Below are 26,846 nucleotides of genomic sequence, written 5' to 3' on the forward strand. Positions count from 1 at the left end.
ACTACAAGTCTGGGTTTACTTTGCTCTTCCTGACTTTGCTGCTAAATTTGGTGAACCACTTCCAAACGACCCCAGTGTACCGCTGATAGCTTACAAGGGATCCAGGGGGAGGAAATTTATGAAAGAGAATATGCTCCGACAGGTAAGTAGTCTGAATTCAGACTTGGTTGACTATTATATCGGCAGACTTATTTAGTAGACTTCTAGTGCAGACGTCTGTAATATACAGCAGACTTCCTTAGTAGATTTCTAATGCAGACTTTGTTGGTAGACTTCTACATTATACTTTATATAACACAGTTTTGATTTTCATGTAGACACGCATTAACAACTACGTTGTTAAGGAATTCTTCGACATGTTTCCGCGCTGGGAAGTTGAAGACAATGATGAAGAAGACGAGAGGACTGACAACATCATCAAAGCGATGTATGGTCATTTTGGCCCTAAACAATGGACATGGGAAAAGAGTCATTGGCCTCCAACAGGTGTGACCAAGTATGTCAAGTCCGAAGGGTCTGTCGATCTGAAGAGGCGATCGGAATCAGTTGGTGATCAAGGAAGTCGAAAGCGGTTCTGCCCAGCCTTTGGTGAGGAAGATGAGTCAATGGTCACGATTCTGAAAGACCACATGGACGACTGCTTCAACAAGATGATGGATGGGTTGAGTAGTTGTGAATCTCAGATCAAACTACTCAACACAAAGTTGGGAACGGTGGACCAGAAATTAGAGGCAGTGATCCTCCAAGCTGGGACCGGAGGTACAAAGGAGGATGTGGCTCAGACTGGTGAAGCAGCCGCCGAGGGCGCAAAACCTGATGGCGACGATCAAACGGACGCGGACGCCGATCCTAATATCGGGGTTAGTCCAAAACCCGCTCCAAAGAAAAGAGGAAGGAAACCTCGGAAAAAATAAAATTCCGTATTTGTTTTCAAACTTTTCATCGAACCTTACCAATCTGTTTTAAAACCTTAGAAATCGAAAAAATGTTGTCACCACTAAATATTTAATGTTTTTATTTGTACTCTTTAATGTTTGATGTTTGGTTTCGTTTCATTGATGTGTGTTTAAATCTTTATATTTGCAGAGTAATTTTATGTCTAAGCAAAATGAACAAACTGATGTCCCAAGTGAGAGCGTGAACGATGGTAAGCAGGGAACTCCAGAGCCAAGCGTCGTTATGGTGGATCCAGCAAAATGCGACATCGACTTCGATCAGGTCCAGAAAGATCAACACGAGAAAGGTAAGAAGGCGGCACAACTGGTTGCTCGTGCGAAGAGTGAACGTCTGCGAAAGTTGGCTCCTACACAACAAAGCCCTTTCAAACCCAACAGCACAGCGAAGGAAATAATCCCAAACAAAAATGTTCGAGGGTGCGGATATGATTCGTTTGATATGAAACACGTGAAGCAAAAGATCGGTGTGCTAACTGATTGTCTAAAAAAAGATCCGTAAGTCTTTGTTTTAGAGTTAGCATAAAGCAGACTTTCCATTGTAAGAGTAGTGGATGATATTGTAAAATGGTGGTGTTTTCAGGAACTATCCGAAACGGGAAAAATGGACATCCGTGGACTGGTACTTCATTCTAAGAGTTCCAAAACAATGGCTAGCAGACACTGTAAGTTACGCGATTGTATATATGATATAAACACAACATATTACTCTCTGCTTGAAATAATTGTTTTCATTGAATATGCAGCACATGGAAGCTGGGATTAACCTACTCAGGCTGCGATTTACAAAGCATCCTGAGTGGTTTAGGTCAGACAGGATAACATTCCTCGACTCTTACTTTGCAACGATGTGGAGGTACAAGTACAAGGACTTCGTGGACTCTCACGCCAACCCGGATGGTTCAGCCAAGCTCCTTCCAGCTGGCTCGTTCGAGTACTACACTGGCGCAGCCCCAACCTACTGCGTTAGTAACAAGACGTGGGGGTATGTGATGTGACTATGCTGAGTGTGTCAACTACGTTAGGGAAAAAGTTTTACCCTTAACAAAACAAAAGAAAGCCGCAAGTGCACAGCTCATCTGTTGCAGTATTTAGGGATCGAATCCACAGAGATTTGTGTGCCTGGTATTCTTCTACGGTTTTTAACTTTATGTCTAGACTAAATTGGTTTTAAAGATTGGTTGTTTTTCTCGAATGTAAACTAAAAGAAAATAAAGCAAATGAATCTATCCTAACAAGCAAGTAAAGAAATCGAATGAAAGGCAGTAGAACAAGTAAAATATCGAACTAAACAAAGATAAGGTAAGTAAAATATCGCATGAAATGTAAATAAAGCAAGTAAATAACTAACTAAGGAAATTAAAATGCAGGTCTAAGAAAGCAAGTAAAAATCGATGGAAATTGTAAACTATGGCTAAAAACGCTGAGCTTTCGGGAACTCTAAGGGATCATAATCGGTTTTAACATTAGGGTAGATAGATTGGAATTGACGGATAACAATATATGGGTTCTAGAGCTAGAGTACGGCGGTATGACTACGTCACTGTCGTGATCATAACCAACTGTTTCTCGCAACCCTGACCAGTAGGTTTCCACTCTGGCCCTGGAAGGGAGAGAACGCAAGAGCTGCATAAGACTCGTCAATACTCACGATCTCGCCGCAGGTAGGTTTCCACTCCTACGGAAAAATCGCCTGTTTCATTCTAGGGCTGATACTTAATGAAAACTTTCGCAACACTAACTATCTAGATCAGATACTAGGTGATCAATCAAGCATACATGCAATAAGAACAAGAATAAACAGAGAACAGGTCGAAATCCCAGATCTATAAACCTAGATGTCTTAATCGATTATAAGAGCCCCTTTCGGGAACCCTAAGCCCAACTCGGGATCTACTCAGACATGGCTGAGTTCGACATCATCATTGGTTTTAATAAAAGTAATGAAAAACAGTAAAGAAAAAAGATAAAGAAAGCTTCTCTATTGAAGAACTCGGACTTGAACAATCTTCTACAAAAATCTCATAAAAACGGCTAAAGGAAAAGGGTTTCTGTAAAGTGTGTAAAGCTCTCTCTAAAAACGACCTAAATGACATGTATTTATAGTCTCCAATGCTTCATGGTCTCTAGGGTTCCGGAATTGAGGCTGGGAATGACTTTGGGCTTCAGATAAGTGGGCTTTAAGTCGGACCTTGAATGCCGCAGTCGGGAGTGCTGTGACCGCGGCGATTGGCTTGTTTCCCGCGATCGGGAAGCTTCTGACCGCGGCAAATAGGTTGCTGGCCGCGGTCGCGTGAGCTGCTGGCCGACTCCGCGTGGCTTCGGGGCTAATGGTTTATCTTGAGATCCAACCGTTGGAATGTGTCCAAACTAAGTGCATTTGAAAGCTGGTTGATTCTTCTATAAGTTGTCCAATTTTGAGGGTGATCAGACGGTGAGAAGGTCTTCGTCTCTCCATGAGAGTTCTGACGGTCTGCATTTATCCAAAAGAGTATTTTTGTTCCATTTTGTGCCTCTTTATCCCAAATTACCTGAAAAGTCTTTTAAAATCCGGAAACATAGAATCCTTTGAAAACCTTTGAAAATGGAGTAAAAACACCTGTAAAAGATATTAAAGTGATCCATAAAAATGGTCAAAATCCGGTGTTATCAGTATGATGTGGATGACCTGTACTCGATGTTACACATCACTGATGATCACTGGGTGGCAATGTGGATTTCGATTCCGATGAAGCATATTGTCATTTGGGATAGCCATGCGAATACTCATGCAACGGATATTCAGATTGAGGCTGCTGTGACTCTGATTACCGTATTGGTTCCCTACATACTCCGTGAGTGTGCACCTGCTGAAGACCGTATCAATCTGACATATGATCCATTCACGTGGGAGCGAATCAAGGGGCATTTGATCCCACAAAACAAACAAAGCGGTGACTGTGGCGTTTACTGCTTGAAGTACCTTGAATGCCATGCTCTAGGGATGCCATTTCCGAAGACCTTGTGCGATGCAAATATTAAAAACATCCGAGACAAGCTGGCAGCTGTGATATTTGACGAGACAGGAGTAACCGGCACAGAGAAGTATGAGTATCCATGGCTGGACGTATACGAAGGTAAGTGATATGTCCAACTATGTATATTCTGTAATGAAAGAGAAAGGACTATCGTTGGGTGTGGTATGGTTGGAAGTTTTTGGTTAACCTGCCAGAATTGTTGTTCTCTTATTTAACTGTAATGTTCCTAACTAAATTTTGGTTTGTTTAGTAATATTTAGAACAATGGTGTGGTTGTATGTTTTGGAGGCTAAACGCTTGTAATAGACTAGTGTGGCTTTTGTGATAATTCACGTTCTCTAAGGTTTACCCTGATTATAGCTTATTATATCGCATAGTTTATGACAATAATTAAGAATGATCGTACATAGACATGAAACAGAGATAGACATGAAACAGACATATTTCAGTATACGTAGTGTTTCCCTTACCTGGTGAAGCAGACTTCTTGTGCAGACTACGGGAGAAGACTTCGAGTAGTAGTCTTCAGTGTAAGTCTGCTATTATAGTTTTAGAGTTTTATCTTGACTTCAACGTCTGAAAAAAAAAAACAGAGGAAATTAACTTCGACCAATGTAACCCTTAAAGTATGAGGTAACATAACACTTACACAATCCGGTCTAGTATGTCCAGGTTGGTGACATTTCGAACAACTGTACTGCTTGTGGATCTTACGGGGTTTCTTTTGCTTATGCCTCGAAATTTCCAGCCAAGTTTACCATCTTGACTTCCTCTGCCTGCCTTTTTTACGTCGGACCTCCGGAGGTAGACATTGTGTTGTTTCATCGGTTTTCATTGCAATGCTTGGAGGATATATATTATGCGAGTACGCTGCATACAAGTAATCTTTGGAGTATGTCGTGCATACAAGAGTGGCCAGATGCAAATGCATTGCATCTGAAACGGCTATAACATGAGAGCAAGGTATTTTCTCAATATCATACACGCCACACCCACACTTTCGAAGTTCCAAATCAACAACACAGTTATGTGATCCTCCTTTCACATTGAATCGCCAACCATCTATGCCTTCAAATGTGAACGAATTGCCAACAAATATTCAACTCCTCGAGTATGGTTGGTTGGAAGACTCAAAGCATATTCCCGCCTTTTACAAAACCACTTTGTTAGCTTCGCCCGTAAGTACTCCAACAGGAATACTATGGGAAATCCCCGTGCCCGTTTGAGAGCAGAGTTGATAGACTCTGCGATGTTGCTCGTCTTTATATTGTATCTATCACCTGGAAAGTGAACTCTTGACCACAACTGAATGCTTGCCTCCTCCAGGTACGTTGCAAGGTCAGGTTTTATATGCCTTATCTCGTCCATATAACGGTTAAAATCATGTACCGTATATGCATACGCAACACGTTTGACTAAGTACATAAGATGCTTCCCCTTAAACTTAGTGACAATATTGTGTTGCAGATGATAATAGCATATACCGCGTGTTACCCATGGTAATACAGTCTCACATGCCTTCTTAATGGAATGATGCCGATCTGAAACTATCACCAACGGATACTCGTCTGTAAAACACTCCCGCAATTTTCTAAAAAACCATTCCCATGCGTGATCATTCTCAGAGTCCACTATTCCAAAAGCTAGTGGAAATATCTGTAAGTTACCATCTTGTGCTGTGGCCACTAGCAGATTCCCTTCATACTTTCCAGTCAGATGACACCCATCGACAACAATGACCCGTCTGAAATATTGAAAACCAGCTATGGAGGCTCTGAAGGCTAAGAATAGGTACTTGAACCTATTCTGACTGTCGCGTTCAAGGGCAGTTATAGTACCCGGATTTGCTTCAGCGATCAGACGCAAATAAGAAGGCAGTCGACTATATCCATCCTCAGGGGTTCCCCTCACACATTCTTGTGCATACATCAAAGCTCTATACGAAGTTGTGTAGTCTATTTTCAATTGAAACATCGCCTGCATTGAATATTTGATGTGTTCTGCAGTAATCCCATCAATTATTCCCACACGCTCTATAAATAACTTTCCAATGTATCTTGGAGTCGTATGCTTTCGGTGAGCCAACCGATCTGAAACTGAACAGGTATGAGTTTTGACATATTTAGTGACCCAAAACGTCTTTGCTTCGTTCTTTACAGCTGCTCTAACTCTCCATTGGCATCCTTTAACAGCACATTTAGCAACAAACAGACGTGTCGATGACTTATCAACTCTGAATGCAAACTTCAACATAACAGCCGTCAACCTGATCTCAGAAATCAGGTCGTCTTTTGTAGCAAAACTTCCGTTTACTTTTATTTTGTTAACCCAATTTCTTTCATATCCTCTTTGAGGAGCCTTCACCGGTTCTTCAATCCACTCACCCTCTGAATCAGAATTTGAATCCTCATCCTTCACTTTCCCATATTGGCTGTAGTCCTGATCCTCAGAGTCCTGACCCTCAGAGTCAGTACCGTCTTCCTCCTTTACTGAATCGTTTTTGATGTCCTCGTTTATCTCATCATCATCATACTCATCGACATTTTCATCTTCACCTTCCTCAGTACTTTGATTCCCACCTTCAACAGAACACCCATCAGCAGCATCAACACCACCAGTACGTCCATCATTGTCCTTGCGACTAGATACACAAAGACGTATAACATGCGTCTTACTCAACCCAATCAAGCTCTGTACTTGTCTATCATTAGTAATATGCATAGGAGGGGTATCCGGAGCCATGTGTGCTAACATTGAATCTGGCAATGCATAAGTGATAGACACGATGTCCGTATTTCCATCCAGCATGTAATCATCTAGAGCCATAGCTACGAGTTCTCCATGTGTACAACCATCATTCAAGAAGAACAACCTCCCTCCTTTGCGATTATTCACCTCAAAATCCCACGACTGAGCACCCATAACCCATTCTCCAAATACAACAGGCAACTGAGCCGCCATCTCCAAAAAAGGTAAACCACATAAGATAAACCGTGTTTTCCAAGTAACATAGAGCAGACTTCTAAAAAAGTCTGCTATAATCGGCTAAAAGTCTAAACATTCAAGAAAAATCATCACTTTCTAATTATAATACATATCAACGTGAAACTCACGTATATGGAACCAAAAAAGGCAGATCAACATGTCCGAACAATATATTTATTTTAGCATATACCATTAATTCGAAAACGAATTTTTTGTTAAAATAATTAGGCAGACTTCAAATGTTGTCTGCTTTGTTATTCTCCTTCGCCAGGTAGACTTCAGTGGCAGACTTCTTATGAAGTCTGCTAATATGTGCCAATTACCGTTCAAATCTACAAAAATTATAACTATCAATGTATAACACATAAGCATACAAAATTAATACAAGTAAAGGAAATATACCTTCTAAACAAGAATAAAAATTAAAAAAAAAATTCATCACACAAAAGTTAAAAAAAAGTGCTTTTTAAAAACGAAAAAAAAAGCAGACTTCCAGCAAAACTCCACCCGGTTTCTTTCACGAAGAAGTCTGCCAAAAAGGCAGGGTTACTTTTGCAATTGACCAAATGTTTGACTTTCGTAGTAGACTTCTATATAAAGTCTGCATAAGAAAAAAGTTATTTCTGCAATTGACCAAACGTTTGACTTTTACAGCAGACTTTTTGTTAATGTGAAGTCTGATGAAGAAGTCTACACTACAAACAAAGTCTGCTGCAGGTTATTTCTGCAATTGACCAAAGTTTGACTTTCGTAGCAGACTTCTTTATAAGTCTGCTGAGAGGTTATTTTTGCATTTGACCAATTCTGAATTAAATTAATAGCTCGAACAGTCAAAGGTGGTCAACATCTTGGTCAAATGCAAAAAATAACCTTTCAGGTCAAACTTATCTTTTTCAAACGTCTCCACGAAGTCTGCAGAAAAGGTCAAAGTATAATATTTTCCGGTCAAATGCAAAACTATTCTCGCTTTTCGGCAGCCTGAAATAGAAGTCTAAACGTTGTTTTTTTTTTCATTCAAATGAAAATTCGCAGACTTACAAAGAAGTCTACTTTCAAAAAAAATACCAAAATGTCAATTGCAAATCTAACCTTTTACGTTCACTAGCAGACTGTAAAAGAAGTCTACTTTCGCGAAACATAGCCCAATGTTAAAGAAAAGATTTAGATGTTTACCTCCTTCCAATTTGAACTCGATTAACTTTGACAGAAGTTCACAATTTTAGAGATGCACGAAAAGGAAACCAGCCCAGAACTCGGTTATCCAAGAATCTCACAAAATATATGATTTGCGAATTCCAACATATCAATGTCGACCAAGAAAGAGATTTTTAGATGAAACCAGATAGAAATTTGAAGATAGAATGAAGTTTGAGCGGCCAAATAAGCATTTAGAGCTTCAAGTGCAGATGGGCAAGCATTAACAGCTTCCATTTTGGTTGGTAATGGTAGTTGGCGAAATTGAAGATGATGGCATTTTCGTGAATACTTGATATATCTTAGGATGGTTATATCTTTTTCGAATTACCTAAAAAAATCGATAATTATAAATATAATGGCATTTATGTTATTATATGTGGCTTTAGGGAGAAAGTGAGGAGAAATTGGCTAATATTGAAGAGAGAGAGAAAAAAAGGTTAGATTTGCATTTGACTTCAATTTTGAGGTCATATGTGCAAGAACCCTCTGATATTCAACGTATATTTTTAAGTGAATTATTACATTTTCATATAAAAATTAAAATAGTAGATTTTTAGTCCCTTATTATTTTGGGAGAAAAAAATAGACTATTTGGTACAACTGTGTAGAAGATATTACAAATAATATATCATCAAGAAGAAATCGAAGAAAATAGAAATATTTTAAATGCAAAAACATTGATAGTAAACTTAAAATTCAATACAAATTCTAAAAATGTATTATTGAAAATATAAATTAAATCAAAATCCGTGCATATGCGCGAGTTCTCTCCTAGTTTTTAACAAATTATGCTGAGAAAAAAAAATAACACAGACAATAGCAAATTAAACGTTTCTTATTGACAGTTAACAAAATAGATGTAACCATTTATATCTGTTCAAAATAGATGTAACCATTTATCATCAAACCCAACTCCCATAGCAGTCTAGATCTAAGCCACTGTTTTAGATTCATAACTCTCGATCGACTAGACTGCAACTTCCACCACATTTTTTTTACGGTTCACGACCATTTTCTTACACATTTAATTATTAGCCTACATAGAAAAGAAAAATAAACCAAAGAAGTTAAATCAAAAGGAAACTTTGAGAGAAGACGAGCTAGGAAGAAGCATATAGTTTGTAATGGTGTGGAAAGAAGAAGAACACCGTAATAGATACACTAATAATTACAGATAATAGTAAATTGTATTTCTTTACGTCTTGGTTAAAGTAGGGCTTGATTTTGTAACTTGGCTTTTGATCTATGTCAAATATATCATGTCGTTCCTAAATTCAATTTATATTCCCTTTATTTAATGGTTTAAATGTTTAAGGGTAAGAGACATGTTTCACACTTAATTTTTAACAAAAAAAATAGGGATTAAATGTTAAAACCCAACCGAATCTACTAATGCATCTTCTTTGAAATAACTCATTTAAAAAAAAAATTTGTTTGATTCAGTTTTACTTAAGAATTACAATGTATACAGGGCCGTGCCTATATACAGAAATTAGAAATTTGGCCTACGGACCATTTGTTTTGAAAAAAAAAATTATGCTTAAATTTTTAGTGACTTTAAAACAAATTATAAATTATTATTAAAAACCAAGATATAATAAAAATAAAATCACTAATTCATTCATCTTCTTCGTACATATCATAGTCATAATCATTTTATCATTAATATATTGGAACCTTTTTGACAACAAAACATTATATTTACACTAATTTTTTTTTGCCAAAAACTTACATTAATTTTTTAGTGTTGTTATACATTTATTTGGAAAAACGATGATCCTTATTTTAACATAAATATTTTTTTCTCTATACCACTTTAAATCTTTATAACTCTGGGCACGACTCTAAATATATATATATATATATATATATATATACTAAAGTCGATTTTATTGATCTCGATTTTGGTTTTTGTATTTAAGTATAATAAAATCAATCTGATCATAAAATAATTCGGTAAATATCTAATGTTCTCAGTCATGAAGATTACTTATATATATATACTGTATATAAAGATTCTTATATATAAAAGAGAAGGAAAAAAAAGTTTCTCCTTTAACAAAAATGAGAAAAAAGGTTTCTCATCATCATAGCCACACCCACAAAGACAATGATTGATCTATGCATAAATCTCATATAAGTATTGAAAACTTCTATTATACCCTTTGGAACATGCTCTTACTTTTTGCCAGCCTGCTTACGAATCATTATTTGCCACATCACCACCGTAATTAGAGACTTTGTCTTTTTTGAAACCACGACGTCGTTTTCTTTCTCCCCTGCCACAAACACCTGTATAGATACGTTTACCACGCGTATATATACGGTATATATACTTTACTTTATTGCTTCCTCTCGAAGAAGAAGAAGCCCAAAACAAATTAAAACAGTTCGTCAGAATTTTCCATTTTTCCACCATTGATTAGGAGAGAAAAACATTCGTAGATTGTTTGAAAAGAAACGAAATCTCTCCTCCCAGTAGAAGTTTCTTCCTTTTCAGATCTGAAGCAAACCCTTCAAAAAATCGATTTCTCGATTCATCCGCCATTTTTTTTCTTCTCAAACGAAAGGGGTACACGATCGTTTTTCGTCTTCTGATTTTACTTGGTCTCGTCTTAATTTCGTTGGATCTGTTGAAGTTTTTTTCAACGATGTGTGTTTGATTATGGAGACGAGGGTTCTGATTCCGAGACGTTTCTCATTTGTGTATATAGGTTGATTGCGAGATCGGAGAAAGGTGAAAATGGCGCATAGGGTTGATCAGGAATACGATTATTTGTTTAAGATCGTGTTGATCGGCGATTCCGGCGTTGGGAAATCGAATATCTTGTCGAGATTCACCAGGAATGAGTTTTGTTTGGAATCCAAATCCACTATCGGTGTCGAATTCGCCACCAGAACTACTCAGGTGATTCAAAAATTTTCTCTTAAATTCGGAACCTTTTGCTGTTAGAATCAGAGAAATGTTGAACAAAGAATAGAAGCTGTGACCTATGAGCTTATTTCTTTTATTTGCTTGTTTCTGTTTCTGTTTTTATCTTAAGCTATATCCATGAAGTTTCTGCTTTCTTTGCTATACACAGATTTAGTCCTATAAATTCAGTCAGCTTATTGACATACAACTCCTAGCTGCATTTGCTCGTTGTTCTTCGATTATGCCTTTCGGTTTACGTCCAGCTTCATGATCTCATTATTCTAGTGTAGAATTTCAGGTATCTTTTAGTTCATTTCAAGCGATGGCTCTTGAACTTTAGTCTGTTTAGTTTCCTTGAAGTTGCATCCTCTTTAGTCTGTTGATTTTGGAGTTTAGGTCAGTCTAATGAATACACTGTGTGCTGTCACACAATTATCACAACTGTTTATGTGCTGGCCATAAATCATGACCGATGCTTTTGCTCAATTTAAGACTATGATTGGATGGTCGTGAGGGCCAATATAAGAGAAAACAAAAGAAAGAACAAGATTCTAACAGCTTGTCGCCTTGTCTTCAATAATACGTTGTATTTCCTGATTATTATTTTCATTTGTCATGCACGACCTAGTCCACTTTTAAACCCTCTTGAAGTCAACCAATTATTTTACAAATAAACATAGATTATACACTTGTGTAGTTGGATATGGAGAGATTCATTGAAAATGTTTGATTATCGATGTTACAAATATGATATTCACAACTCGGGAGTCTATTTTGTCAATGCATAGATATAGACTCTTAACTTTTGATTTTTGAAAGTTGAAATATTAGCAATCTTGTCCTTAATATAGGGCTGCTTCACCTCTTGAGATCTAACTGTTTGTTATTGTCAATCTCTGTGATTGTATTCACAGGTGGAAGGAAAGACGATCAAGGCTCAGATCTGGGACACTGCAGGACAGGAGAGGTACAGGGCCATCACCAGCGCTTATTACAGAGGCGCAGTTGGTGCACTTCTTGTGTACGACATCACCAAGAGACAGACTTTTGACAATGTCTTGAGGTGGTTGCGCGAACTGAGAGACCATGCGGATTCCAACATTGTGATCATGATGGCTGGGAACAAATCCGACCTGAACCACTTGAGATCCGTTGCTGAGGAAGATGGTCAGAGTTTGGCTGAGAAGGAAGGTCTCTCTTTCCTGGAGACATCTGCGCTTGAAGCAACAAATGTTGAGAAAGCATTTCAGACCATCTTAGGAGAGATTTACCATATCATAAGCAAAAAGGCACTGGCTGCACAAGAAGCAGCGGCCGCTAATTCCGCAATTCCGGGACAAGGAACTACGATTAACGTTGATGACACATCTGGAGGCGCGAAACGAGCATGTTGCTCTACTTAAACTAAAGGTAATCTGTTTTTTTTTCCGCTTGTTCACTATTCAAAGATTCAAACTTTTGTTTTCACTGGCTTCTCTTCTTTTTCAAGTTTTGGCTGATGAAACGTATAACTAAGCAAAACTATGTAGAATACAACTGTCGATTCACTCTGTTTTTATTATGCTCTTCGATTCGGGTTTGTGTTCAGTTAAAGCTTGTGAGATTCATTAGTCAGTAAAGCTTGTTATTAGTATACTTAAAATCTGCTGTTGCTTTTTTTTTTTTTATCTCTTCTTTGCGTTGGTGTGTTTTCATCATATCTGGTTTATAAAGTATCCTCTCTCTACGAAAAACACAGAAAAAGTCTCTCGACAAAAGAAAAATATATCCTCCCTCTTTTCCATCTCCGGGTTAGGTCGGTTTGTCTTTGCTTGGTTCAATCGAATCATTGGTTCATTTCTGATTAATATAGCCACTACCAAAATCATTTCTTTATGTTACACATTGAGACTGAGCTAATAAATAATTATTTTATTCGAATAAGAGAACTGTTAGAAGTTTTAAAAATCGTCATCTAAAAATTAAGATTCAAAAATTTATGGTAACCAAGAATGTCGAAATACGTAATACAAAAGCAATGTTTTTACTTGCTATGTTAAAAACCTAAGCTGCATAAAATCAGAAGCGGGTACGCGGAAGCATTTGGAAGCGGAGAAGCGGGTTTTAAAAAAAAATTAGAAAGCGATTACGTGTTAAAAGCATATATATATTTATATAACATCTAATATAAAATTATTTTAAAAATGTTTTGAATTTAAATTAAAAAATATAATACATAATATAAATATTGTAATTTAACTAAAGATAATTAAAAATAAAACTTAAAATCACGGATTGATAAGGTAATTAGACTTATAGTATTTTTTTCTCTTAAATAAACAAATAGTTATATTATTTTTCTTTAAAAAATTGAGTGCTATAATTTAGGCTTGAAAATATTAAACCCAACAAATATTAATGTGAGACAAGTTACACAACAACGACACGTCATCTTTTTCTTTAAACCAACCAAATTTGCAGCACGCTTCCAAGTATGAAGAAACACGATTCCATCTTAGAATCGTACGATTCCATCTTAGAATCGTACGATTCCTAGGCGTTTCTAAACATCAAAATTCCGGAATCACAATTCCAATTTGATCGATTCCGTGCGATTCTGACTCTGATTCTGATTTCAATGTGGAATCGGAACTTCTCCAGTGATTCCGTGCAACGTAATTAAAAACAAAGCAATTTTTTATCGGAATTGGAGCTTCTCCAACGATTCCGTGCAACGTAGTTAAAAACAACGCAATCTTCTAAAGTTATTTTTCCGAACATTATAGGAGAGGACCTCAGAAAAATGTTGATCAATTAACACAAATAATAATGCAAGAGTTGTTTTGGACCCCCACTTAGGTTCAGATGAAATAATGGCGAGTCTAAATTCTAGAGCCGACCAAAATGATTTTCGAATATTATCATCTTCAAAATGACGATACATTAAGAACTAAAAAAGCAGTGGTGGAGAAAGAAACGTCATATCAGCCAACTTGCCAAAAAATACCCGATTGCATGCACGAAAGTGAGTGTGTTCATAATAAATAATCATGAAAATTTTACATAGTCAACGTGTGAGTTTTTTTTGTTTGTTTTTTTTTTCTCAACTTTGGGCTAAAACCAAAAAAAAAAATTCTAAATAGTTTTTTACATAGAAACGCAATACAATATGATTTGCAGAATAACATAACATACATTTTTGATTGTTTAGTCATTTCGTGATTTTATGATTTAAAATAATAAAATAAAATATTTTTTCTTTTACAGTCGACAATGAAAGAAAATTTTAAATAGTTAAAATAATTTTAAAATTAAAATTAAAATAATTTGCTTAGGTAACAGTAGATCATAAAAAAAAACTTTTTTATGATAATGGGACGAAAACAGAAGGAGACAAGGAAATAAGAAAATAAAGCAATGGTTATTTTGTCTCAAGGGAGATTGCCAAATTGGCAAATCATATTCGGTAAACGCACCCATCAATCAGAGAAAACTACTTGTGAGAAAAACAAATTCAATAAAACTGGAAGAGAAACAGAGAAAGGCGACAACTTTTTTGTTTCAGATTTTGACAAATGTTTTCTGGGCGATCCAAGCTTGTCCAAAAGGTTGAGACTTTTAGAAGATATATATAAAACGGGAGGTGTATAGGTTAGTGAAATTGAATGGCGCAACAAGGGCAGGGAAGCATGGAACCTGAAGCTCTCGACGACATCATTCGACGTTTGCTTGATTACAAAAACCCTAAGCCAGGGACGAAGCAGGCTATGATGCTCAACGAGTCTGAGATCCGATTGCTTTGCGTCGTCTCCAAAGAGATATTCCTTCAACAGCCCACTCTCCTTGAGCTTGATGCCCCCGTCAAGATCTGCGGTATATATAATCTCTCTCCCTCCGATTTCTCAGCTTCCTGCTTCGTTTTTTGTCTGTTTGATTCATGGGTTTGCTTGCTTTTGGGATCTGAGATTCTTCATGATTATGTTACCTTTTGCCTTTCTCTTCTTTAGTTTTTAGCTAAAAGAAAGTTTGCATTTTTTAGCTTGCTAGCGTTTTCTCTTGAAGGAGAGTTTAATTTTGTGGAAATGTAAATGGTTTAGGAGAAAGATTATTGGGTAGAAATGGATATAATTGAAGTTTTTGTTGGAATGTAGAATGGATAAGAGAGAGTTGAAAAAAGGAAAGTAAAGTAGCTAAAAAGATTGATAAGTTTTGTTGGGGTTAGCCTGTTCTTGGAGTCTTGGAATCTGCCCAAGAGAATCTTGCTAGTCATAAAGGATCCTAATTGTAATAAAGCTTGTACTGTTATGTGAGAAGTAGCAAGTTGATATTCTACGAATTAGCAACTCCATATCTGTACTGCTTTCTTTGTATTCTTTTAGCATTGTTGATAATGGTTCCTGTGGATTCCTAGGTTGATGTGTAACATTTTTTCTTTGTCATATGTGTTGTTTCAGGTGATATTCACGGTCAATACTCCGATTTATTGAGGCTTTTCGAGTATGGAGGTTTCCCTCCTGCAGCAAACTACTTATTCTTAGGAGACTATGTCGACCGAGGGAAGCAGAGCTTGGAGACTATCTGTCTTCTGCTTGCCTACAAGATCAAATACCCTGAGAACTTTTTCCTCTTAAGGGGAAACCACGAGTGTGCATCTATCAACAGAATCTACGGATTCTACGACGAATGTAAACGAAGATTCAGCGTGAAGCTCTGGAAAGTGTTCACAGACTCTTTTAACTGTCTCCCTGTGGCTGCTGTCATAGACGAGAAGATACTTTGTATGCACGGTGGACTTTCACCAGATTTGACCAGTGTTGAACAGATCAAGAACATAGAGCGTCCAACTGATGTTCCAGACTCTGGTTTGCTCTGTGACCTTCTTTGGTCTGATCCTAGTAAAGACGTCAAGGGCTGGGGGATGAATGATCGTGGAGTCTCCTACACTTTTGGACCTGACAAAGTTGCTGAGTTTCTGATTAAAAACGACATGGATTTAGTCTGTCGTGCCCACCAGGTTAGTACCATTGTGTACACATGTTTCGTCTAAGTCGAATCTGCTGCTTAATAAGATATTATTCATTCTCCACAGGTTGTAGAGGATGGGTATGAGTTCTTTGCCGATAGACAGCTTGTGACTATATTCTCAGCTCCAAACTACTGTGGTGAATTTGACAATGCTGGTGCAATGATGAGTGTCGATGAAAGTTTGATGTGCTCTTTCCAAATTCTTAAGCCTGCGGATCGGAGGCCACGGTTCTTGTGAAGAGCAGGTATTTTTTTTTGAGTACTTCTCTTAATTGTTTCAGAGTCTCAGATCTGTTATATTAGTTTATCTGCACCAGTGCTGTTACAGCTCAAACAGATTCTCTCATATTAACAAAGAAAAGTAGAATGATATATTATTGTGTACCATATGAAATGTAAATGTGGTCTTAATATTTTATCTCAATCTATATATTGATGCATGACAAACTTTTTTATTACTGTTCTTTTTAGTTAATCAAACAATATTGATACATTTAAAACGAGACGGCACATTTTATAATGTAACATTTCATATTATCTTCAAATGATAGGTTACTGAAAACAATAATCATGTAGGTATATAAAACATCAGTTTTGCTAATTCCCCAAAATACCATACTTTTTAAAAAAAATTCCAAACTTAGAACCACTAGGTCCACTAGTTAAAAATTGACAATAATAGCACATATTTAATAATAGCGAAAAGACTAAATCCTAAATATAAAGTTGTGAATCCAACCAAACATAATATTTTAACTTTTTGAGTTTATTTGGGTAAACATATATTTTATATAATTGTTTGTGTAATTTTTGGAATTTTAAATTTGATGTGTTAATTCATAATTTGAAATAGAAAAAAGGCGCAAAGGATGTTGAATTAACACAACTAACTCAAACAGATTCTCTCATATTAACAAAGAAAAGTAGAATGATATATTATTGTGTAACATGTGAAATGTAAATGTGATCTTAATATTATATCTTAATCTATATATTGATACATTACATTTTTTTTATGACTGTTCCTTTTAGTTAATCAAATTATCTTGATACATTTAAAATGAGTAGGCATATTTTATGATGCAACATTTCGTATTTTCTTCGAATGATACGTTTCTGAATACAATAATCATTTAGCTATATAAAACATTAGTTTTGCTAATCTATTATATAATAAGAGAATTTTCTCTCCATATAAGGTGTCTACATCAGCAAATTCTCAAATTTTAACATTAAAACATATTTAAAATAAACATTTAATACATGTATATTTATATTTATTATTAATATATTTAATATAAATTAAATAAAATAAAATAAATTAAATAAAATAAATTTAGTATGTATAAAAAATAAGTAGTAATTGGATATTAATACTTAAAAAAACTGTAATACTAAGTGGATTAAAAATATACTCCTATATATTATTAAAAATGATATATTATTTATACTAAAAAAATAAAGAAAATGCCGATAATTAAAAAAATAAAAAGACGATGAAAAAATTAAAGAAAAAAAAAGGAAGAAGAAATATCAAAATATATAAAAAAAACTCAGATAAATGTGAAACAATATCAAAAGAAATGAAGAAAAACAAGAGAAAGTAGAAGTCAAAGACCAAGAGAAAAAAAAAATAAGAGAATGAAAGATACAAAGCTAATGAAGAGGAATTTTAAAAAATACGAAGACAAAGACGTTAAATATAAGGAAAGATAATAAAAAATAGGGGGAATTGCTAAAAATAGGCCACAATTTGATTCCAAATGCAAAAATATACCCCAAATTCAACCTATTGCAAAATAGGTCAGAGGGGTAGAGAAATTACTATTATCTCATATATGAGTAAACAATAAAACGGATGTCTCAATTACGATTATAACCCTTAGAAGTCTGCAAATACTAATGAAGTCTTCTCAGCAGACTGATAAAGAAGTCTACTATAATATTAAATATTATTTTTAAATTTAAAAATTATATAAAAATAATGTTAACTGAAATTTGTTTCTATAAATCAAATGTCAACAAGTATGATCTATAAAAATTATAATTTAATAAAAATGAATCATTTTTAACCATCTAAGATAAAAAGTGAAAAGTTTTAAACTAGGGCTGCAGACTTCTTTATCAGTCTGCTGAGCAGACTACGTATCGAAGTCTAGTCAAACCAGAATAATTAACCTAACCGGAATTTTTTTTTAACATAGTATATAAAGAAACTTACCAGTCGTTACCATAAATAAAAAAACCTAGATCACTGTAAAACGGCGCTGCACTCTGGTCTCTCTCGCCGTGACTCTCTCTCGCAGTAAGCCTTTCCCGGTGCTCCCCATCTCTTCTTTTTTGTTTCTGATGCATATGTTGTTTCTTATATATCACTACATATATTGTTGCTGCAGATCTCAGCCGGCTTCTTCATCGTTCTTAGTTATCTCTCCAGATCTGTGAGTTATTTGCCATTACATTATCTGTTTAGTCCGTATCTTATTGTTTGCTGGTTTGTCCTTTAAAATTGTTCTTTTGTTCTTTTGTCTTTTTGCTTTACTGTTTTTTTAACAGATCTAAGTAAAAATATTTTTTTTTCACAGATTCCGTGAGCAAGTAAGTAAAAATATTTCGATTTTTTCTTTATTTCAAGATGTACCTTTTTTGTTATTTTGTTGTTTAGCAAGTAAGAAATATTTGTTTGGAAAGTTTGTTTTTGTTGTTTTGTTTTTAGCTGCAAAGTTATTATGTGGTCGTATCTGTTTTAGTTTTTTGTTTGTTAACTGCCAAGTTTGTTTGCTTGATCTCTACAGAGTAATGCCGATAAGCTACACCAACAGCTCATCTTCCAAAGCAAGCTATGACAGTGGGTGTGCCAAAGCTGATGGAGACTTTGGGATACCTGAACGATGCTATTGCGGCCTTCGATGTAGATTGGAAGAGTCTACAGCTCCAGAGACGTTTGGCAGGAAGTTCTATAGTCGCCCTGAAATATTAGGCGAATGTGTATAGTTTTAATGAGGTTTTTCTCAATATGTGTATCGTTTTAATGTTATTCATCGAGTATAACTGAAGTTTTCGTTTGTCATATGTGTAGGATAAACCGGGTCACATCTCCAAATGGTGGGATGAAGCCATTGAAGAGCAGCTGACCATTCTTCAAATACGAATTGACAAGCAGAGCGAAAGCATGTTCCGTGACAACCGAACAGCCCTTCTGCAATCATATGAGAATCGGCTGTATGCATTGGAGGATCGCCTTGCTGCAACCGAGAAGACCATTAGCGAGATCGAGGAGTTCATAGGATACATTCAGAGTGAAATTGCTGGAGTGAAAGAAGCACTTGCTAATCGAGGTTCTGATATCCTACTTTGTGTTTTTTTAGTTATTTTTGCAGTAATCTCTTGTGTTTTCATGCGTTGGGATGTAGAATAGAGGACCAAGAGACTTGTGTAACCTTTAAGTAGACTAGGTGGGATAAAACATATGTATTTGACTTCTATGGTGATTAATGTTGGTGTTGACTGTTGCGTATACATTGTTCGTATACTGGGGAATCTATGTGCACTTTGTGTATTGTGTATATATCCAGGCCGTGAGTTAAGGGTCTCTACATACAATCTCTAAAACTACTTATCATATGATATTAATAAAAAACACATTTGGAGACCCATGATGCCCTTAGGCAGACTTCGCTGGAGACTTCTTAAACAGACTTAATATGCAGACTTCTTAGGCAGACTTTTAAACCAGACTTAATATGCAGACTTCTTAGGCAGACTTAATATGCAGACTTAATACGTCGAATAAACTAAACCAGACAGTTTTAAAATTATATTGCAAACCAGTTATAATTGGCTAAACCAATTGCGTTTTAAATAACAAAATCGATAAACCACATTGAACTGGTACGACGGTTATTGAACTGGTACGACGGTTATTGAAATGGTACGACGGTTATTGAACCGGTACGACAGTTAAATAGGTTTCTACGGTCATATATAAGAGTTTCTACGAACACTGTATTAACACAATAAAAAAAAAAACTACTGTCGTTTAGAAAATTTTTCTGGGAACTTGTCACCGGTTTTTACTATACATCCGTTTACCGTTTAAGGTAAGTTGAAATTAATGCCGACATCTCTTTTGGATAGAAGTCATCTGTGTAATTCACAAACCCTAATCTCCTTCGCTTTCTATTCCAGATCTGGTGTCGCCGCCGTCCGTAACTGTTCATTTCCGCCGTCTGTTCATTTCCGCCGTTGGTCGTGGAAAGGTATTTGGCTGTACGAATTTCTTATAATTTGTAAATAAATATCTTTAGGGGTTCCAAGTTCCTAGTCGTTTGGGTTTGTACATCGGTTTTTCTAAAAATCGGACAACACCGAGTAGATATTTCCAAAGTCGGACAAAAATTGAATACCCGTTTCCAAGTTTCTAGTTGCTGTGTTACAGATTTCTGTACTTTTTTTTATTTATTAAACGGACTTGTATAGTGTTTAGGCGAACTATTTTGGAAGTATTATCTCGTAAAACGGAGTTCAAAACGGAGTTCAAAACGGGTTGTGTTTTTTTAGAGAACTTTGTCGGCGGCTAGTTTTTTGAAACTTTTTTAATTACACTATTAGGTCTACAGACTTCAATTGCAGACTTAGTTGGCTGACTTCGTGTGCAGACTTCTTCGGAAGTCTTCATAAGTAGACTTCTTGAATATTTGACTTCGTTTTGCAGATGTCAGAACAGCCAATGGAAAACCCAGAGTTCCCCCGCGTCTCTTCTCGAAAGGCGATGAGCCGTCTCCGCTGAAAAGCATCGGTTACTATAGCGGTGAGACGAAGCTGATGACTGCACTCGAGGAAGCACTCACACAAGATGAGTGGGAAGAGATATTGAACTCTAGACTGGGAGTGTTCTTGAAGTTCAGTCAGCTGGATTTCGGCTGGGCATCTAAACTGGTGCATTACATTCTCGGCATGCAGCTAGTTTGCAAGAAAAAATTTGAGATTTGGAGCCTCGTAGGTCTAATCCCGATCCGCTTTTCTTTGAATGAGTTTGAACATATTACTGGCTTGAATTGCGAGTACGTGGACAACCTCGAGGATCCGGTGGTTGAGATAACTGATGAGATGCAAGATTTTTGGGAGCGATTGGGAGTCAATCAGGAGTTAGGCCCGAGCACTGAAGATTTGATAGAAGCTTGTAAGGAATGCGTGTCGTGGTCTTCCGAGGATCGGTTGAGGCTGGGATACATTAGCATTTATACTAGTTACATTCATGAAAGCCATCTTCAGCTACTCGGGCTAGGTTGGCAAGGCTTGTGATGGGTTTAGATGCGTTTGAAAACTACCCTTGGGGAAGAGTGGCCTTCAAAAACCTGATGCGGTCGGTGAAGGAGAAAGAAATTTGGAGGTCGTCGTACACCATTGAGGGGTTTGTTCAAGTACTACAAGTCTGGGTGTACTTTGCTCTTCCCGACTTTGCTGCTAAATTTGGTGAACCACTTCCAAACGACCCCAATGTACCGCTGATAGCTTACAAGGGATCCAGGGGGAGGAAATTTATGAAAGAGAATATGCTCCGACAGGTAAGTAGTCTGAATTCATATTTGGTTGACTATTATATCGGCAAACTTATTTAGTAGACTTCTAGTGCAGACGTCTGTAATATACAGAAGACTTCTTAGGCAGACTTATTAGGCAGACTTCTTAGGCAGACTTCTTAAGCAGACTTCTTAAGCAGACTTCTTAAGCAGATTTCTTAGTAGATTTCTGCATTATACGTTATATAACACAGTTTTGATTTCCATGTAGACACGCATTAACAACTACGTTGTTAAGGAATTCTTCGACACGTTTCCGCGCTGGGAAGTTGAGGACAACGATGAAGAAGACGAGAGGACTGACAACATCATCAAAGCGATGTATGGTCATTTTGGCCCTAAACAATGGACATGGGAAAGGAGTCATTGGCCTCCAACAGGTGTGACCAAGTATGTCAAGTCCGAAGTGTCTGTCGATCTGAAGAGGCGATCAGAATCAGTTGGTGATCAAGGTAGTCGGAAGCGGTTCTGCCCAGCCTCTAGTGAGGAAGATGAGTCAATGGTCACGATTCTGAAGGACCACATGGACTACTACTTCAACAAGATGATGGATGGGTTGAGTAGTTGTGAATCTCAGATCAAACTACTCAACACAAAGTTGGGATCGGTGGAGCAGAAATTAGAGGCAGTGATCCTCCAAGCTGGAACCGGAGGTACAAAGGAGGATGTGGCTGGGACTGGTGAAGCAGCCGCCGAGGGCGCAAAACCTGCTGGCGATGATCAAACGGCCGCGGACGCCGATCCTAATATCAGGGTTAGTCCAAAACCCGCTCCAAAGAAAAGAGAAAGGAAACCCCGGAAAAAATAAAATTCCATATTTGTTTTCAAACTTCTCATCGAACCTTACCAATCTGTTTTAAAACCTTAGAAATCAAAAAAACGTTGTCACCACTAAATATTTAATGTTTTTATTTGTACTCTTTAATGTTTGATGTTTGGTTTCTTTTCATTGATGTGTGTTTAAATCTTTATATTTGCAGAGTAATTTTATGTCTAAGCAAAACGAACAAACTGATATCCCAAGTGAGAGCGTGAACGATGGTAAGCAGGGAACTCCAGAGCCAAGCGTCGTTATGGTTGATCCAGCAAAATGCGACATCGACTTCGATCAGGTCCAGAAAGATAAACACGAGAAAGGCAAGAAGGCGGCACAACTGGTTGCTCGTGCGAAGAGTGAACGTCTGCGAAAGTTGGCTCCTACACAACAAAGCCCTTTCAAACCCAACAGCACAGCGAAGGAAATAATCCCAAACAAAAATGTCCGAGGGTGCGGATATGATCCGTTTGATATGAAACACGTGAAGCAAAAGATCGGTGTGCTAACTGATTGTCTGAAAAAAGATCCGTAAGTCTTTGTTTTGGAATTAGCATAAAACAGACTTTCTATTGTAAGAGTAGTGGATGATATTGTAAATTTGTGGTGTTTTCAGGAACTATCCGAAGCGGGTAAAATGGTCATCCGTGGACTGGTACTTCATCCTAAGAGTCCCAAAACAATGGCTAGCAAACACTGTAAGTTACGCGAGTGTATATGATATGAACACAACATATTTCTCTCTGCTTGAATAATTGTTTTCATTGAATATGCAGCGCATGGAAGCTGGGATTAACCTACTCAGGCTGCGATTTACAAAGCATCCTGAGTGGTTTAGGTCGGACAGGATAACATTCCTCGACTCTTACTTCGCAACGATGTGGAGGCACAAGTACAAGGAGTTCGTGGACTCTCACGCCAACCCTGATGGTTCAGGCAAGCTCCTTCCAGCTGGCTCGTTCGAGTACTACACTGGCGCAGCGCCAACCTACTGCGTTAGTAACAAGACGTGGGGGTATGATGTGGATGACCTGTACTCGATGTTACACATCATTGATGATCACTAGGTGGCAATGTGGATTTCGATTCCAATGAAGCATATTGTCATTTGGGATAGCCATGCGAATACTCATGCATCAGATATTCAGATTGAGGCTGCTGTGACTCCGATTACTGTTTTGGTTCCCTACATACTCCGTGAATGTGCACCTGCTGAAGACCGTATCAATCTGACTTATGATCCATTCACGTGGGAGCAAATCAAGGGGCATTTGATCCCACAAAACAAACAAAGCGTGACGGTGGCGTTTACTGCTTGGAGTACCTTGAATGCCATGCTCTAGGGATGCCATTTCCTAAGACCTTGTGCGATGCAAACATTAAAAACGTCTGAGACAAGCTGGCAGCTGAGATATTTGACAAGACAAGAGTAACCGGCACAGAGAAGTATGATTATCCATGGTTGGACGTATACGAAGGTAAGTGATATGTCCAACTATGTATATTCTGTACTGAAAGAGAAAGGACTCTCGTTGGTGTGGTATGGTTGGAAGTTTTTGGTTAACCTGCCAGAATTGTTGTTCTCTTATTTAACTGTAATGTTCCTAACTAATTTCGGTTTGTTTAGTAATATTTAAAACAATGGTGTGGTTGTATCTTTTGGGAGGCTAAAACGCTTGTAATAGACTAGTGTGGCTTTTGTGATAATTCACGTACTCTAAGGTTTAGCCTAATCATAGCTTATTATATCGCATAGTTTATGACAAGAACTAAGAATGATCGTACATAGACATGAAACAGATATATTTCAGTAGTGTTTCCCTTTCCTGGTGAAGCAGACTTCTTGTGCAGACTACGGTCGAAGACTTCTAGTTGTAGTCTTCTGTGTAAGTCTGCTATTATAATTTTAGGGTTTTATCTTGACTTCAACGTCTGCAAAAAAAAAACAAAGGAAATTAACTTCGACCAATGTAACCCTTAAAGTATGGGTAACATAACACTTACACAATCTGGTCTGGTATGTCCTGGTTAGTGACATTTCGAACAACTGTACTGCTTGTGGATCTTACGGGGTTTCTTTTGCTTATGCCTCGAAATTTCCAGCCAAGTTTGCCATCTTGACTTCCTCTGCCTGCCTTTTTTACGTCGGACCTTCGGAGGTAGACATTGTGTTGTTTCATCGGTTTTCATTGCAATGCTTGGAGGATATATATTATGCGAGTACGCGGCATACAAGTAATCTTTGGAGTATGTCGGGCATACAAGAGTGGCCAGATGCATATGCATTGCATCTGAAACGGCTATAACATGAGAGCAAGGTATTTTCTCAATATCATACACGCCACACCCACACTTTCGAAGTTCCAAATCAACGACACAGTTATGTGATCCTCCTTTCACATTGAATCGCCAACCATCTATGCCTTCAACCGTCAAATTATCAGCATAATGTGAACGAATTGCCAACAAATATTCAACTCCTCGAGTATGGTTGGTTGGAAGACTCAAAGCATCTTCCCGCCTTTTACAAAACCACTTTGTTAGCTTCGCCCGTAAGTACTCCAACAGGAATACTATGGGAAATCCCCGTGCCCGTTTGAGAGCAGAGTTGATAGACTCTGCGATGTTGCTCGTCTTTATATTGTATCTATCACCTGGAAAGTGAACTCTTGACCACAACTGAATGCATGCCTCCTCCAGGTATGTTGCAAGGTCAGGTTTTATATGCCTTATCTCGTCCATATAACGGTTAAAATCATGTACCGTATATGCATACGCAACACGTTTGACTAAGTACATAAGATGCTTCCCCTTAAACTTAGTGACAATATTGTGTTGCAGATGATAATAGCATATACCGCGTGTTACCCATGGTAAAACAGTCTCACATGCCTTCTTAATGGAATGATGCCGGTCTGAAACTATCACCAACGGATACTCATCTGTAAAACACTCCCGCAATTTTCTAAAAAACCATTCCCATGCGTGATCATTCTCAGAGTCCACTATTCCAAAAGCTAGTGGAAATATCTGGAAGTTACCATCTTGTGTTGTGGCCACTAGCAGAGTCCCTTCATACTTTCCAGTCAGATGACACCCATCGACAACAATGACCCGTCTGAGATATTGAAAACCAGCAATGGAGGCTCTGAAGGCTAAGAATAGGTACTTGAACCTATTCTGACTATCGCGTTCAAGGGCAGTTATAGTACCCGGATTTGCTTCAGCGATCAGTCGCAAATAAGAAGGTAGTCGGCTATATCCATCCTCAGGGGTTTCCCTCACACATTCTTGTGCATACATCAAAGCTCTATGCAAAGTTGTGTAGTCTATTTTCAATTGAAACATCGCCTGCATTGAATCTTTGATGTGTTCTGCAGTAATCCCATTAATTATCCCCACACGCTCTATAAATAACTTTCCAATGTATTTTGGAGTCGTATGCTTTCGGTGAGCCAACCGATCTGAAACAGAACAGGTATGAGTTTTGACATATTTAGTGACCCAAAACGTCTTTGCTTCGTTCTTTACAGCTGCTCTAACCCTCCATTGGCATCCTTTAACAGAACATTTAGCAACAAACAAACGTCTCGATGACTTATCAACTCTGAATGCAAACTTCAACATAACAGCCGTCAACCTGATCTCAGAAATCAGCTCGTCTTTTGTAGCAAAACTTTCGTTTACTTTTATTTTGTCAACCCAATTTCTTTTATATCCTCTTTAAGGAGCCTTCACCGGTTCTTCAATCCGCTCACCCTCTGAATCAGAATTTGAATCCTCATCCTTCACTTTCCCATATTGGTTGTAGTCCTGATCCTCAGAGTCCTGACCCTCAGAGTCAGTACCGTCTTCCTCCTTTACTGAATCGTTTTTGATGTCCTCGTTTATTTCATCATCATCATACTCATCGACATTATCATCTTCACCTTCCTCAGTAGTTTGATTCCCACCTTCAACAGAACACCCATCAGCAGCATCAACACCACCAATACGTCCATCATTGTCCTTGCGACTAGATACACAAAGACGTATAACATGCATCTTACTCAACCCAATCAAGCTCTGTACTTGTCTATCATTAGTAATATGCATAGGAGGGGTATCCGGAGCCATGTGTACTAACATTGAATCTGGCAATGCATAAGTGATAGACACGCTGTCCGTATTTCCATCTAGCATGTAATCATCTAGAGCCATAGCTACGAGTTCTCCATGTGTACAACCATCATTCAAGAAGAACAACCTCCCTCCTTTGCGATTATCCACCTCAAAATGCCACGACTGAGCACCCATAACCCATTCTCCAAATACAACAGGCAATTGAGCCGCCATCTACAAAAAAGGTAAACCACATAAGATAAACCGTGATTTCCAAGT

The 26,846-nt window shown here is 37.4% G+C and overlaps 6 protein-coding genes across 6 annotated transcripts; 4 read left to right on the top strand and 2 right to left on the bottom strand.

Annotated features, from left to right (window-relative positions):
- Positions 1–5,032: 5,032 nt before the first annotated feature.
- LOC112084433 lies at positions 5,033–6,931 on the bottom strand. The gene has a single exon (XM_024153568.1). The coding sequence runs from the start codon at positions 6,929–6,931 to the stop codon at positions 5,033–5,035; it is 1,899 nt and encodes a 632-aa protein (XP_024009336.1).
- A 3,549-nt stretch (positions 6,932–10,480) lies between these two features.
- LOC18013897 (ras-related protein RABA2c) lies at positions 10,481–12,708 on the top strand. The gene is made up of 3 exons (XM_006418790.2): positions 10,481–10,724; positions 10,867–11,060; positions 11,981–12,708. Exons 2-3 carry the CDS (start codon positions 10,896–10,898, stop codon positions 12,467–12,469), a joined length of 654 nt encoding a protein of 217 aa, XP_006418853.1. The 5' UTR covers positions 10,481–10,724; positions 10,867–10,895; the 3' UTR covers positions 12,470–12,708.
- A 1,810-nt stretch (positions 12,709–14,518) lies between these two features.
- On the top strand, positions 14,519–16,508 carry LOC18013982 (serine/threonine-protein phosphatase PP1 isozyme 2). Its single transcript, XM_006418791.2, has 3 exons — positions 14,519–14,918; positions 15,500–16,059; positions 16,135–16,508. The coding sequence occupies exons 1-3, from the start codon at positions 14,711–14,713 to the stop codon at positions 16,306–16,308; spliced, it is 942 nt and encodes a 313-aa protein (XP_006418854.1). The 5' UTR covers positions 14,519–14,710; the 3' UTR covers positions 16,309–16,508.
- A 2,291-nt stretch (positions 16,509–18,799) lies between these two features.
- Positions 18,800–19,511, top strand: LOC112084646. Its single transcript, XM_024153922.1, has 2 exons — positions 18,800–19,058; positions 19,150–19,511. The coding sequence occupies exons 1-2, from the start codon at positions 18,870–18,872 to the stop codon at positions 19,486–19,488; spliced, it is 528 nt and encodes a 175-aa protein (XP_024009690.1). The 5' UTR covers positions 18,800–18,869; the 3' UTR covers positions 19,489–19,511.
- A 673-nt stretch (positions 19,512–20,184) lies between these two features.
- Positions 20,185–23,809, top strand: LOC112084434. The gene is made up of 8 exons (XM_024153569.1): positions 20,185–20,329; positions 20,785–21,252; positions 21,345–21,637; positions 21,864–22,406; positions 22,633–22,997; positions 23,083–23,164; positions 23,243–23,461; positions 23,534–23,809. Exons 1-8 carry the CDS (start codon positions 20,185–20,187, stop codon positions 23,807–23,809), a joined length of 2,391 nt encoding a protein of 796 aa, XP_024009337.1.
- Positions 23,810–24,494: 685 nt separating this feature from the next.
- On the bottom strand, positions 24,495–26,093 carry LOC112084435. Its single transcript, XM_024153570.1, has one exon. It carries the CDS (start codon positions 26,091–26,093, stop codon positions 24,495–24,497), a length of 1,599 nt encoding a protein of 532 aa, XP_024009338.1.
- Positions 26,094–26,846: the final 753 nt, after the last annotated feature.

The sequence above is a fragment of the Eutrema salsugineum genome, unplaced genomic scaffold (genome assembly GCF_000478725.1).
Source record: "Eutrema salsugineum unplaced genomic scaffold, Eutsalg1_0 scaffold_4, whole genome shotgun sequence".
Lineage (NCBI taxonomy): Eukaryota > Viridiplantae > Streptophyta > Magnoliopsida > Brassicales > Brassicaceae > Eutrema > Eutrema salsugineum.

Excerpts from the sequence above, each read along its gene's own strand:
- LOC112084433 (XM_024153568.1), bottom strand. The coding sequence starts at position 6,931 with ATGGCGGCTCAGTTGCCTGTTGTATTTGGAGAATGGGTTATGGGTGCT.
- LOC18013897 (XM_006418790.2), top strand. The coding sequence starts at position 10,896 with ATGGCGCATAGGGTTGATCAGGAATACGATTATTTGTTTAAGATCGTG. Across the intron at positions 11,061-11,980 it reads TCGCCACCAGAACTACTCAG|GTGGAAGGAAAGACGATCAA; the intron begins GTGATTCAAAAA and ends TTGTATTCACAG.
- LOC18013982 (XM_006418791.2), top strand. The coding sequence starts at position 14,711 with ATGGCGCAACAAGGGCAGGGAAGCATGGAACCTGAAGCTCTCGACGAC. Across the intron at positions 14,919-15,499 it reads TGCCCCCGTCAAGATCTGCG|GTGATATTCACGGTCAATAC; the intron begins GTATATATAATC and ends GTGTTGTTTCAG. Across the intron at positions 16,060-16,134 it reads TAGTCTGTCGTGCCCACCAG|GTTGTAGAGGATGGGTATGA; the intron begins GTTAGTACCATT and ends CATTCTCCACAG.
- LOC112084646 (XM_024153922.1), top strand. The coding sequence starts at position 18,870 with ATGCCGATAAGCTACACCAACAGCTCATCTTCCAAAGCAAGCTATGAC. Across the intron at positions 19,059-19,149 it reads CTGAAATATTAGGCGAATGT|GATAAACCGGGTCACATCTC; the intron begins GTATAGTTTTAA and ends TCATATGTGTAG.
- LOC112084434 (XM_024153569.1), top strand. The coding sequence starts at position 20,185 with ATGCCGACATCTCTTTTGGATAGAAGTCATCTGTGTAATTCACAAACC. Across the intron at positions 23,165-23,242 it reads AACAATGGCTAGCAAACACT|CGCATGGAAGCTGGGATTAA; the intron begins GTAAGTTACGCG and ends TTGAATATGCAG. Across the intron at positions 23,462-23,533 it reads GCGCAGCGCCAACCTACTGC|GTGGCAATGTGGATTTCGAT; the intron begins GTTAGTAACAAG and ends GATGATCACTAG.
- LOC112084435 (XM_024153570.1), bottom strand. The coding sequence starts at position 26,093 with ATGTTGAAGTTTGCATTCAGAGTTGATAAGTCATCGAGACGTTTGTTT.